Source organism: Dysidea avara, chromosome 5, assembly GCF_963678975.1.
Source record: "Dysidea avara chromosome 5, odDysAvar1.4, whole genome shotgun sequence".
NCBI classification, from domain to species: domain Eukaryota; kingdom Metazoa; phylum Porifera; class Demospongiae; order Dictyoceratida; family Dysideidae; genus Dysidea; species Dysidea avara.
Genome location: NC_089276.1, coordinates 36,423,213 through 36,437,481, shown reverse-complemented (window position 1 = coordinate 36,437,481; position 14,269 = coordinate 36,423,213). Strand labels below are relative to the sequence as shown.

Sequence of the window (14,269 nt, the reverse complement as noted above, 5' to 3'; positions counted from 1 at the left end):
TTGTGCATCTTTAAATGTTTGGAATAGGAGATTCAGAAAAGAGGACATGTTCTGCATTTATCACATTTCCTTAAACACTGCACCTTCAATAGTAGCCACACTTGAGTGGTGCCATAAATTTCAAGTTGAAAATAATAGCTTAAACATTGTTTTCGAGTGCACATGCGTGGTGGCTGATTTTGAAAGTCATGACCGCATTACATGATATTTGGAACTAAGGTAGTAATAGCCAATGGTTAAGTAAAAATGGAAGGGTCTCAGTGCATGACTCACTTAAATTACTCAAATTCAAATACCAAATAGCCAAATGGCCATCACTGTGCGTTTTGTTTGCAGAGCTTGTGCAATTGTACAGAGTATAGTTGATTAAAGTCTTTAATATATCACTTGACAAAATTAATCACAATTACAAGGTAGCACTTATAACTCAATAACTTGAACTACAAGAATTACTTATATACCCCAGCTTATAATACTAGAATATTCTACAAGTTAACAGTAAGTGCTACACTAGATAACACATGGTGTCCCTAGTACATTCTAGAACATAAAGTTCAGATCAGGTCAAAGTTCAGGTCAGGTCAACTACCTGATTAATTACTTCCTTTAACATGCTCAGATTTCTCAACATCTTGCAAGAGACTAAATTGTAAGTATGAGTGGTTCAAGTAAAACTGGAATGATATATTTTGTATTTTTCTGTAATTAAAAATACTTAGAATAATAAATCACAAGTGCAAAAGTGACATAACTGAGCAATCTCGTGTTGAAAATAGTCAAATGGTCAATTAAGTTGAAAATGCAAAACCTGTCTTATCGATCACCTACATAGAAAGGCCACCTCTCTAAAAAGGCCAACTTTAAATTCTCAAAGTGAAACGGAAGATAAGTTACAAACCAACCTTTTTAAAGCAGCCACCTGCCTGTTAAGGCCAAGACTAGGATAGACAGATTTCATTCTAATTTATTTACTTTTGATGTTAGTGTAGACAGCTAGTATATTGTGCACACTAATCTTAACTTTTTACATTAAACTTTGTAATTTTCAACTCTAAAAAGTCAAATGCATAATGTTCCGTTCATATTTAAACCATTTAGTGGTCTCTTTACAAGTAGAGTTCATATTTATTGATGTACTCTTATCAACCTGTTAAGCAATTACCACACATGCACCAGGTTAGGGACTACATCTACACATTTTCCTACTCACATGTAAAAGGAATATGTCTATCTGACCACATGAAACATTATAAGATAGACTTATCAATATCATCCAGGTGTGTATCAGCTATCAATAGTGGAATAATAAGACAGTTAACTTTAGCTTGCTGACTTTAATACCCAAAACATGCAGTACTTCCCATAAGATGCATGTATAACATAACCTCACGTTAAGAGGTTAAGAGGAACGGCACATAGCCATCACAAAATGATCATCATAAGAAATTTGACAGTAGTTACATGGATGAAAACTAATTAACAACCCTGTCATATTGTTACAAATGACTATTAATTTTCTTCAAAGAAAAATTAATATTTGCCCACAAGAACAATGCTCAAAAAACAGGTCAGCATATCAGTGTAGCAAACAGCTAGACTGTACTCTAGTTGCCTAAACAAATGCATACGACCTTATCAAATCAATTATGAAGAATGCCCTTGAATTTACATGTGGTATCATCACAATCATAATACAAATATTTATTAATAAATTTTTTTAATGATAAGTAGCTACATACTCCAAAACTGATGTGAAGTGTAACGTGGGCAGGGAAAGTTATGCATGGGAAAATTGTACAAATGATATCTTACATTGCATACCAGCACAGAAATTTTTCAATGCTGAATGTATTATGTTGGTGTCTTTTTGTCTATAGAGGTATATAGCAAGCTAAAGGCGTAAAAGTTTCGCGATGGCTATTGTAATCATTAAATTCGCGAAACTTTTCCCATACTTTTCCCATGAGTAACTTTCCCCACCTACATACGGTAGTAAGATGATTTTAACTCTTACTCTTATGAAACTTCTTCACCATTGAAGACAGTTCATTCATAGCCTCGTATACACCATCTCCACTAACTGCACATGTTGACTGAATGTACCAAGGTCTGTTGCGAATTGAGTTGAGTTCTAGTTTTGTAATTATCTCACTGGTTGATGCAGCGTTAGGCAAGTCCTGCTTGTTAGCCAGTATCACCAGAGGAACTCCAACCATTTCATCACTCTCTAAGATCCAGGCTAATTCGTCCTTAGCTACACTTAATCTGCTCCTGTCTGCACTATCCATTACATATATAAGTCCTTCTGATCCATGGAAGTAGTGCTTCCACAATGGACGGACATTGTCCTGTCCACAAATGTCCCACACTGTAAAAGAGACATTCTTGGTTGGTTGTACCGTTTCTACATTGAAGCCAATAGTGGGCCTGTCAACTGTTTCGTTCAACTTCAGTCTGTACAGTATCGTGGTTTTGCCTGCGGCATCTAAACCCAGCATTACAATCCTTGCGTTGTTCTGAACTCGGTTCTGAATAGTGAACCCCTTCAATGAAGTCTTCACAGATCGCAAAAGATTTCCCATTGTGTTTTAACGAGTTTTCCGACTCAGTATTCTACGATCCCTTGTTTCTTCTCTGTTCATTTTGGTGGCGTAGTGTGATTAAATACTCAACAGAACAATGTGCGCTCGACAACGTGTTAGATCAGAGCTTGCCACGCTGGCACATAGCTATATAATCACGTGGCTACTAAAAATAGCACACCAGTATCATGGAGTAATTTATGGCTAAAAATAGCTTTGTCCTCCTATTACAACGTCCACCTTATGATAGATGCTATACATATCTACTGAGGTATTGAGGCAGATCGGTACTTGTAAAGTATAGAGGCTACAGGGTGTGGAAGCTAGCCACATAGATAATAATATACTACCCAGTACCACACAATGGGCTGTTATATTACCTTCAATGATTGAGAACAAAAACAAAATCAGTTAGTCAAAGTCCAGCTGCAGGCCTCCCTCAGCTACTGCAAGGAAGACGTCATATTCTTTTACTGGCAGATGACCGGCTGCTTCAAATACATAGAATTACACTACAAAGCAGCACAAATGACAAATGGTATCTCCAACCAACCCATAACGACTGAATAATGTTCATCTTGTTTAATATTGAGCTGCTCTGCACTTCAGTGAAGTCTCTTATAAAAACAATAATAATAATAGTGGCTTCACAAGCCATTCCACTGGAGGCACAAAAACTGGGGGGAGGGAAGAGAGGGGGTGAAAACATCATTCTCCACCTCTGATCTCTGATTCTCTGAGCATACTCCCTCTTCTCATTTTGTTCATACTTTCAATACACAGCAGATAGGGAGGGAAGAGGCTTGACTGCTGAATGCATTTAGATATGACACCCTCATGCACATCAAAAAAGGCATTCTGTTGTTTTTATAACAGCCCTAGCAAAATCCTCCACATTTGCACTTAGATGAGTAAAAGCTTCCCCACTCAAAGGTTGCAAAGGTGGTTTCACAGAGGTACAGGTACTAGAACACACCTCAGTGAGAAGCTGTGTAATGAGATCACACACCTAATTATGATGAATGGTTGGAAAGCCACCTGTAGAACAAATCACAGAATGACCGAGAAGGACTTACCACTATGACACTTACCAGGTACTGGGAAAGGCCCAATCACACCTAAGATGTTAAATTGTAAGGTAACATGCTAGCTCTCTACATGTACAGGGGTATATGTATATTGTACACTATTGATTGCATCTAATAACATTATAATTAGTTTATCAAATCTTTCATCTGCATTTCTCATGTAGAAATATTTCCATACAATAGTTACTGAAAGTCTTTCAATGTCGTGTGTGGACAAAACAGGCACCCACAAAAATTGGGCTGCTAGTTTTTCCAATAGGTGTTTAGTTTCATGGATCCTTCTCTTGTGGTAAACATGGTGACATTAAAATTCTTTGACCATTGAGAAGTGATGTCATTGGGAGCAATAATAGCATTATAGAATAGTCTCATCTATCAAATTATTGATTTTCTTGGCTGCAATGGGGGTTCTGGTTCCTGATGTGCAAATGATGGTGGTCAAAGTATTTAATTACAAATACAAAATACATACTGTATAATTAATACAATTAGCAACTCAAAATTTGTATGTAAATACAAGTATTTATGTATTTGACACCAGGACTGCTTACAGACACATTTTTCTTGAAATTTTTCCAAGCACATACGATACAGCAAAGAAGGGAAGCACTATATAATATTCAGAACATCCATGCAATAGCCTTGCGATGTTTGTAATGTCGGCCATTACAAGGAATGTCACTATAAGAAGTATATAAAGCTACTCAACCCAATAGGGGCATCTATAGTGAGGGCTAAAAATATGGCAATTGCTTGATAGCTACAACAGTGTGAGAAGTACACCCAACATGAGGAGAATGGTTATCTATATAATTATATATATAGGGTATCTTGGGGCATGTTCCATGCAGCTCACAGGAAACTTTTAAAAATTTAGCTTTCCAAAATTGAATTTGACAATAATATTGACTGAACCCAGGGGTGAATCCAGAGTTTGGAAAGGGGGGGGTGCACTTTGCTGAAGACCAAAAAAAAAGCCGACAATAATAATGGCTGTCCTTTACCAAGTGTATATACTATAAAGTATATAAAGATCCTTATTCAGATCCTCATCATAGCTTCATAGTTAAGCTACACTTCCTCATGAACACTGTGACTGCTTTATTAGAGTGATTGGTGATTGACTACTACTATTAAAGTATCTCGATCTTGTATGCATTTTTTTAAAGGGATGAAGGGGGGGGCACATGCCCTGTGCCCCCCTGGATCCGCCACTGGTTCAACCATAGCACTTTAACTAGTGAAATCATTATTTTCTAGTAGTGGTAACTAGCATAAATGCTGCAGTTTCAAAGTTAAAGTTCTAGGGGTCTAGGAGTTGGTCTTTGTTCATCATAGTTTAAAGAATTTTAATGCTGAATGTTCTATTAGAGTATTTCGATGTTTAGTGGCTTGTTGAGCAGTTTTACCCCTTTGCCTCTTGTTAATTCCTAGAAGAGATTAGCTAATCTTACTCTTTACATGTTTTCATTTCCCATGTACATGTATGCTTTAGACGCAACTGTACCTGTATTGTAGTTTCTATCATTCTAGCTGGTACTGTAAAATTTTGGAGGATGGTACTTCAGCCTCCATGCACCCTCCTAAATCTGCCCTTGAATACATAATAAATGCATGTACCTCATAATTATAATACATTGGATATTTGAATATGGTAACCATGGATGCGGCTAGATGCATTTTCTGTGATGAGAGCTGGAGTTATTAAAGTATGACATTTCGCAGTGTACATGTACTTACTGTTTATAGCTAATATGTAGAGAACTAGAGATAGATGTTATCAGCCTAGTGACCCTTTTGTACCTTTTCTAACACATCAGTATCCTTTGCTAAGTGAGGGCTCCAACTTGGAGCACAGTACTCTACATGTGGTCAAACTAAAGTTTTGTATAACACTGTTAATATTGGTGCTGATCTAGTTCTGAAACTATGTTTCAGCCTTCTCAATATATACTTGCAATTGATTGGCATTACTTGCGATTTTGTGGCAATGAAGAATTGAGCCCATGTCTGGTGTAATCCATACACCTAAGTCTCTTTGTTCTGCTGTAGATTCTAGTTTTCTGAGACCTGATCGTATAGGATCCTACCTAAGTGTGTTACAGTGCACTTCAAAGTATTAAATTTCTTTAGCCAAAGTCTAGACCAGTTTGAAATAAAATTGAGATCTTCTTGTAAAATTTCAACATCTTGAGGTGTTTTGATAATCCTATAAAGTTTGGAGTCATCAGCATACATTTCTAGTGTACTTAAGTCCGTCAGTTAATATGTCATTTACATACAAAATAAATAGAAATGGGCCGAGCACTGACCCTTGTGGTACTCCACTTATAACTTTAATCCACCTAGAACTACTACCATTAACAACCACACATTGTTATCTACCAATCAAAAGTTCTTGTATCCGCATGAGTAGGTTACCACTGGTACCATAAGGTTGTAGTTATATATTATATAAACTCAATGAGAATGGAATGAAAGTGAACTATGTATACAGTAGTATGCATATACGTACGTACATTGAGCCCTGAACAATTTAAAAAGAGAAGTGCATGGATTTTTCTCAAGAGCAGCTACTAGCATTAGTGGTGACAGTGAAAGTGTATAGAGCAGACATGTGCAGTTTGGCTCCATAACAAGTTCAGAAAAGCGCATAATTAACCATACACTTTATGGCTATTTTACTGTATCCCCTATGGGAAATGTATGGTGGAAACTTTGCTCATAAAATGTCAGATATTTGAATTAAAAGATTTTTAGCAGGTCAAGCAATACTACAAATGAGCCAACTTGCCAACCTTGAGATTGAATATTTTTGAAGGTTCAATTCAATTGCAATAATTTATTATGTACATATGTAGTCTCTTACTATGCAAAATATACGCATAGCTACTGTGTGACGGGGAAGTCTGCTCAACTTTTCAGTGCACACAAACATCATTTATCTCTGCAATGATCATGCTGCAAAAATTGCAGCAGTCCGTTTCCACACTAACATATTATTAGATCAAGAGTAGCATTCCCATACTGTATGTTACACCTTCAGGGTAATGGTTATGAAATCCTTGTGGCCTAGACAAGTCTATCAGGGCAGTGGTTACTTTTTTTACACAATACTATCATTCTAGTGACAACCGCATATTATACATTGTAATAAAAAATAATGCTTTTTACAATATGTAGCAAACACTTCAACACTTAGTCAAATCACTACAATATGCAGCATACATTCTAACACTCAGTACTGGACCAGTTGACCTTGCTCTAGTCCACAGTATTCCATACTGCCCATTTCAATAGTCAGGTAATCTGATGATTCCATAATGCAGTCTACCTCCATTTGTAAAAGCAGTTGAGCCTCTTGATCATCGTATGTCAAATCAAACACTACTTTAGTGAGTGTTTTACGGTTTTTAAGACCTTGTAAACACTGTGTGTAGTCAGCATGACTTCCACCTTGAATGTGCAGGAAACTCAAACTGGCATTGTTAGCAATGGAATTTGCTAGTAGTTGAAGTGCACCAGGGTAGTTTCCCATGTCTCGTAGTGCCAGTTTTTGCAAAGTAGTTGACACATCAATCACACAGACTAATGCATCAATGAAATTGCCACTAATAGAGAGTGATTTCAGCCCCACAAAAGCTTTTGACAGTACTTCTGGGTTGCTCAAAGGGTTTGAGGTAAGCAAGGCTAAATTTTCAATGGATCTGGTGTCATTTAATGCAGTAGCTAAGCCGTTTTCTGTAAAGGAATTATATGACAAAATCAAGCTGGTCGGTTGCAGATAGTTCATCAGGTCATTGATGATGGCAGATGACATATCCGTTAGTTCATTACGAAAAAAAGAAATCGACAACACTTGGGTACCTGATTGTGCATTTTTACCAAGGTATTGGTGTAGTATAGCAAGGTCATTATCATTTAGGTGGCAGTCTTCAAAAACTAGCTCCTTCCAGACTTTTTTTGACTTGGTAAGAAAAAATCCCAAGGATATGATCTGATAGGGAAGCAATTTTTGATGGCAAAAGGTGATCCTGTCGTCTTCAATTGAATTGGCAAGTGCTTCGCAAAGTTTGCTATTCTGCGCTTCTTGAAAACACTGAAAAAGGTATAAAACCTTTTTTTGATGGACCAAGATATTTTGTGATATTCCACCATCACTATCTCCTGATACATACTGCATCAGAGCTTCAGATTTTCCTCCAGTTATTCCACAGAACAGCACCCACATGTTGGATAGTCTAGTGATTTTGTTATTGTTTGAATCGCTCTTTCTTGGCAGAAGAAGAAAAGACTGCCTTAGTAGTGTAGATATTGTATCTTCAGGTAGGGAGGCCACATACTTAGCTGCAAGGTACTCTTGTATTCCCAAGTGTAAAAAGTTGAATGAAAGTATTGGAAGCCCCACATAATCTGTGCTATAACACTCAGTAGACTGCAGAAGTCCGTAGCAAGTAGGGTCTTCCCTACAGTGCTCAGGAAGGTGTTTAGCGGTAAACACAATTTGGTCACGCTCAAGGGCATTGTAAGCAGTCTCTTGTAACTGTGCAATAACTTGAGGAACAGGATGTGGAAAATCAGATATTTTTGAAATGCCTTGACTGACCGGGATACCCATTCTGAGCAAATAGTGACAAACAGTATGTAAAACAAACTGCTCATTCAAGCTTGTAGCTGTTTCTGGTAGTGCACCTAATTGACATAGGTATACCATTATAGCCATATTGAGTGGAACGTAACATTGGCTATCCATGTTTGGGTTGTCTTGAAGGTGCTTTCGTAAAGCCTTTAGTTTGTCTGGAGACCTCTTCAATGCGTTAGTCATGTACTGCTCTCTACTGGATTTTTCAAAACCAAGAATCTCTATTGTTCTGTCAACATAGTTGTACAGACATGCTGAGGCTGACGGTCGTGATGTAATAACGATTCGTGCATTTGGAAAGATGTTTCCTTCAATCAATTCCCAAAAGAAGGATTCTTCTCGCTGCTCTGTGCTGAGTTCATCAAAGCCATCAATAAAAATGGTGATTCCCTCTCCCTCAGTAGATTTAAGGATTTCTGCAATCTTAGCAGCTTTTTCTTCAGACTTCTCAAAATACTGGACCAATTCCAGTTCATTAGTAATTTCCTGCACCTTTGGGTCTCGTAAAGCCAATAGTAGCACCAGCTGAGTGAACTCCATGATTTTGTCCTGGGCCCATTCCAAACACATTTCTTTAACAAGAGTTGTTTTGCCTATTCCAGGATGTCCCTCTAGTAGAACGCTATTAGGAATTTCACCTCCATCATCAAATGGCTTGAATATCTCTGTGAAACTATTCAGTTGTGTGGACTTTGTCTTTGGAGCGATTTTTTCAATTCTCCCTCTTCTTCTCAACTTGGTTTTAGCAGCAACATTTTTCTTTGTGGCTATATCTTTCTGGTATATAAGTGCCAAGTTAGTGTAGCCCTTTGTTGAACACGGTGGCCAATCATCTTGTTCAGATTTGGTCTTCTTGAGTTTGTTGCGTCTGAATGCATTCTTAACACTCCCTGTAAAGTCTTGCATCACCGTATCTACATTGAAAACATGACATATGCATAATATATCTGTGAAACTGTATAAATATTACAGTGAAAGATTATGACATTAAGGTACAGTAATAGACTATTCAACTACTCTAATAGAGCAATCAGTTGGCATCTGAAATTGAGATTTGCTGCATGTGGGCACTTAATCACACAGCAGTCCCTCTATTATCTGGCCAATGATTATCCAAACTGTGGAAATGGCTGTTTTATCAGAGTATATTGACAAAGGTGTACATTCTATTAGAGTATTTGAATGGAGTTCTGTATATAAATGAATGGCTTCTATTATCTGAACTTTTCGATTATCTGAACTCACCGAGGGCCCAATGAGTTGTATGGGTATGCATGACAGACACACACGTATTATACAGGAACAAAGAAAATGCTGTTTTCATGCCATTGTACATGCAGAAACATGCATAGTGACAATGTCAAGAAATGGCTGCAATGATGCTGACATCAATCAGTATTAATGACAGAGTAGCAATGTCATTAATTTGTATTCACATCATGGAAACCATTTTTAGCTGCTACCTTTGATCTCACAAGTATTCAATCCTAGCATTTGAAGGCCACTCCTTTTCATAACTTGTCTGTTTTGGAGTAGCTACATCAAATGAATGGACCTCAAATGAAAAATACAAAATTGCTTAATACTTTTGTCATTATCTAAGACTTTTGGGCTCTATACATGTCATGTGAGACTTGACTTGCAGTTGTTTAGGACCACCTAGTTATAACAAGTATGGGTATGTATATAATCAAAATTCTGTAACTTAGTGAACTGATATAAGAACCACTGCACACCAGTGAACATCAATGATGAGCTTGAGTTTACATACTCACTATATCACTGCAGTTGAATAGGGATCATGGAATGGAGGTTACACACAAAAATCAATGACCAGACAATACCTTTATGGCAGCTTGGTGCTTGTATTATTGGTTAGGTAGAGTCAAGCACAAAAGTGTCTTCAGAGTGGCCAAAAATGATTCTGATAAGTTGCTTTGGAAATTTAAAAAAGAATATTTAATATAAGTTTCTACTGACTGACTGACTGACTTACTAACTGCCTTCAGACAAGCATAACTCAATAATGGCTAATTAAGGTGATGGGCTCTTGTGAATATTTACGGATTTGTTGTATTGCTAAAAACAGGCCAGTGATCAGAGACTGTGCAAATGTTACTTATGCACTATAATGTACGTAATGCATGTGTATTAAACCTCAAACTGGGTTGAACATTGTTTGATAAATAAATCAACATTATAACAGGAAAAGGGTGGTAATCGAATCACTCATAACAAACTTATAAATGTACTATATACTGTACTCTAATATTTTTCTGCAGTTGATATATACACAAGTCATTCTACATAAAAAACTTAAATATTATTTGTATGGTGATCAGCAACAGTATCTTTGTCAGCATACAGACCCTGTACGATTACTCTCTTCCTTATTACATCACTATTGGGGTTTGTTGGTGATCACACTATCACTCTAACAAGTGTAAGTTTTAATAAGTTTTCTGTATACTGAAGTCATAATAGGTCAGTAAACATGTACACTTGCAGACCACCAGGGATACCCCATGCAAGAGTTACACAACCCATGCATTACAATTGTAAATAAATTATGAATCAACATAACAGGGCGACTCTCAGCACTTATACAGATTGTGGATGATCCACCTTACAAATATTGACACGTGGGTACTTTTTATTTTTGATGTGTAGGTCACATAAGGAACATGAACACAGTGTTTCCAGACATGGCACTATATCATGTACAACATACATTAGCACATCGGCAAGATCAAAGACTGCTGCCCGTGACTGAAAACCAGTTTACAAAGGGATAATTATAACATATGTAGTCCAAATTATTGTATCTTATGGATATGGCTAGTCAATTTTTTTTCCAAACTATAGTATACAGAAAGCTATGAATTAAGGAAATTTTTGGTGATAGGTATTTAACACAATTGTAAGATTTTAACACACTTGGCCACTTGTGTCACTGAAAGTTATATGAGTACACTCAGCATCCCTAAGAATTTTATTAAGCAGAAGGAATTACACAGGCTATACAGCATCGCAGGATCATTATACAATATAAGGTAGTGCAAATTTAATCCCTGTACTTTAGCCATGGTAGTGTCTGGACATAGGAAGATACAAACCCTTTCACCAACCTACCATACTGTATGATATACTATGGTACCCTGTGGCTTTACAACTAGGGAAGCAAGGTGAATCATGACAAACTCTCTAATGGAGTATTCACCGCGAATTATGGATATGGTTACTTTCGTTTGCTGTGGGGTCACTGTGAGAATCAATGAAACATTTAACATTAATTTTATGCACCATTACAAGCTATTTACAATCTAACCACTCACTTCATCCATTATCTCAACACTGTTTGTATACTTACTACTAAGTTGGCCAGTGTATAATTATAACTAAAACAGTATACTGGAAAATGCAATGGGTAAACAAAAGCATTGACAACAGATTTCATATTATGTTCCCATAAGGCATCAGCAGATGCCAGTGCTCAGCGTAACCAAATCTAGATTCCTTGTGAGGTCTATATACCAAGGATGCAATAAATGACCCCGCCAAAATGTGGCTGGTAGGGTTCTGGTCCCCCAAGTCCAACCAAGAGAAAAACTTATCATTAATCTGAATTTCACTTAGGCAGTATTACTACATAGCTTAATAAGATAAATATTCTGGGCATTGAAACAGTATGTACAGTGGCTAAAGTCAAAAGAAATATCTGAAATCATTGGAGTGGAATGTGGCACTATGGAGATGCGTGGTTCAGCTCACAATAAATGTGTGATATCACACTAACCCAAAGCCATTACAATACAGCACCATAATTACATTAGACATTTACCAATTACAGATAATTTAACATTCAATGCCAACAGGAATACATGAAGTCATATATCATAATGCAAGTAGACTAATTGACCTTCACGGAACTCCCTAGCTATTACATCTCTATCTACTTCAGGATATACATCCTTCCAGTATGTGTCTTCTGTGTCTTGTCCACTTAGTAAATGGTTAGCTATGTACAATACCGTCAGGAAGAAACCTTTGGCACTTGGCAAATTACATTGGATTTGCCACCTAAATATTTCATGTATGATGGAACGTTTGCTTTTGTACATTGCTTATTTTCTTTATATGATTTTACAATATTTTGGGCATGCAAATGTAAAAGGTTTGCATCAACTCTGTGTACCACTGGGCCTAGAGTGTTATCATCAAACTACTGAGCCTAGCTTGGAAACTTATATCCACTACATATTCCAGAGGAATCGTAGCTTGAATTCGTTAGTTGATTACTACATAGTGTAGATAGCTAATGGTAGCTGTGTATACGTAGGTATGTGATATTAATATAGGCACACACTTTGCTAAAAAAAATACCAAATTTTATTTCACACACTTTGCTAACAATCTTCCATATTTTATTTTGGCAATAGTGTTATTTTCACCAAAAATTCCCTCCACATGGTTAGTTGGTAGATGATCACAAAATATTCATGTTTACTTGAAGATGGTAGTGGGAGGGCACTGAAACCACTTAATGGGGCTTGCTTGTTGTGTAATAGACGTTTAATGGCTGAAAAACAATGTAGCAGGCTTTGTAAGCTATCAGTAATGGAATATCCTTTCAAGTTGAAAGGTATAGCATGTCCCCTTAAAGTTTGTATGCAAAGGAAAATTAAGAGCAGCCATGAGTATTTGTATAGATAATTTGCATATGAAAACATGATAGACCAACTATAAAACAGTTGATCTGTGTGCTTTAAAGTGGTTTGCTTAAGTTGTGCTTCGATAGCAATGTCAATGAATTACAAAATATAATAAACATGCAGTTTTGAAAACAAATGAAGTTAATTTAATAGCATGCTATGTAACATTTCTACAATTTATAAAGAGTAAGGGATAGTATTAACTGGGTGCCTGGTTTTTAGAGGTAACACAACATCGTGTGACTTCTTAAATTTGAGCTTGGCTTTATGCAGTACAGCATAAAATAAATCAACAAAACTTACCACTTGTGCTTTCTTCATGATCACTGGTAGAGCTGTTGGTCATCACCTCAGTATCCATGATAACCTCATCAGGAAGATCTTCAATAATCCTATCAGCTAGCACTCCACAAGAGCTACTGAGGTCTGGACGCTTCATCACTTTCAATAGCTTGTAGAAGCTATCTGCATATCCAACTTTTAGGGACCTTATGATGGTGTTTTCAAGAAAGTCCGCTGTCTTTGCTGATTGTGTGCCCCTCGGGTTAGCCAAGATAGCATTCTTTGCCTCAAACGTAATGATATTTTCACTAACTAATCGCGGGAATAGATCATCAATTGGCAGAGTAGTGCATAAATCAGCGAAGTATTTTTTCAGTACCTGAACTTCGTCCATAGTTGGCCACTACCAACGTTTTCGATGGCAGTCCAGTCTAGTTAAATAAGCCACTATCCAGCCTCGAATAAGCTTATAAATTGACCTAGGAAACAACAGAAACCCAGCAAAGTAAAGTCAGTCTACGTCGAGGTCTTACGTGCCCCCACGTGCGGAGCACTTTCGTTTCCATGGTAACAAAATATGAAACAGCAAGGTCTTCTTGCAGAACATGGAACAAGCTCTTAGGTGGGTTTCACCCTGGGCAGCTTTCCTTTCTGTTGATGGCATTGTTTGTCTAGCTATAGCTAAAGACACTAAATGTTGTTGATGTATAATTATAGTTAAGGCAGCTCCTAGCCACTTTGGCTGTGATGAGTAGCAGTACAATCAGCAATGGATCAAAGAACTGACATTGCAAAAGATGTCCAGACCCCAAAAGATTCCACAATGAAATCACCTCCTGCCTTCTCCACTGCAGCCAGGTACTTAGCATCCTTAGCCACATCTCCAGCTGCAGAAGCCACCCCAGCACAGGAAGCAGAGAAGTCACAAATAATTATGAAATGGCTGAGTAGTACTGTACTAAG

The 14,269-nt window shown here is 37.2% G+C and overlaps 2 protein-coding genes across 2 annotated transcripts; both read right to left on the bottom strand.

The window, feature by feature from the left end:
• Window positions 1-1,479: 1,479 nt before the first annotated feature.
• Window positions 1,480-2,736, bottom strand: LOC136255718 (uncharacterized). Its single transcript, XM_066048552.1, has one exon. The coding sequence runs from the start codon at window positions 2,580-2,582 to the stop codon at window positions 2,004-2,006; it is 579 nt and encodes a 192-aa protein (XP_065904624.1). The 5' UTR covers window positions 2,583-2,736; the 3' UTR covers window positions 1,480-2,003.
• A 4,056-nt stretch (window positions 2,737-6,792) lies between these two features.
• LOC136255930 (NACHT, LRR and PYD domains-containing protein 12-like) lies at window positions 6,793-13,831 on the bottom strand. Its single transcript, XM_066048843.1, has 2 exons — window positions 13,328-13,831; window positions 6,793-9,226 (listed from the first exon to the last, which is right to left on the bottom strand). Exons 1-2 carry the CDS (start codon window positions 13,698-13,700, stop codon window positions 6,909-6,911), a joined length of 2,691 nt encoding a protein of 896 aa, XP_065904915.1. The 5' UTR covers window positions 13,701-13,831; the 3' UTR covers window positions 6,793-6,908.
• Window positions 13,832-14,269: the final 438 nt, after the last annotated feature.

What these genes read in the sequence shown, in the direction of transcription:
- LOC136255718 (XM_066048552.1), bottom strand. Translation starts at nt 2,582, where the DNA reads ATGGGAAATCTTTTGCGATCTGTGAAGACTTCATTGAAGGGGTTCACT.
- LOC136255930 (XM_066048843.1), bottom strand. Translation starts at nt 13,700, where the DNA reads ATGGACGAAGTTCAGGTACTGAAAAAATACTTCGCTGATTTATGCACT. An exon ending in TCATGAAGAAAGCACAAGTG is followed by an intron (nt 9,227 to 13,327) that starts GTAAGTTTTGTT and finishes TTTTCAATGTAG; the next exon opens with ATACGGTGATGCAAGACTTT.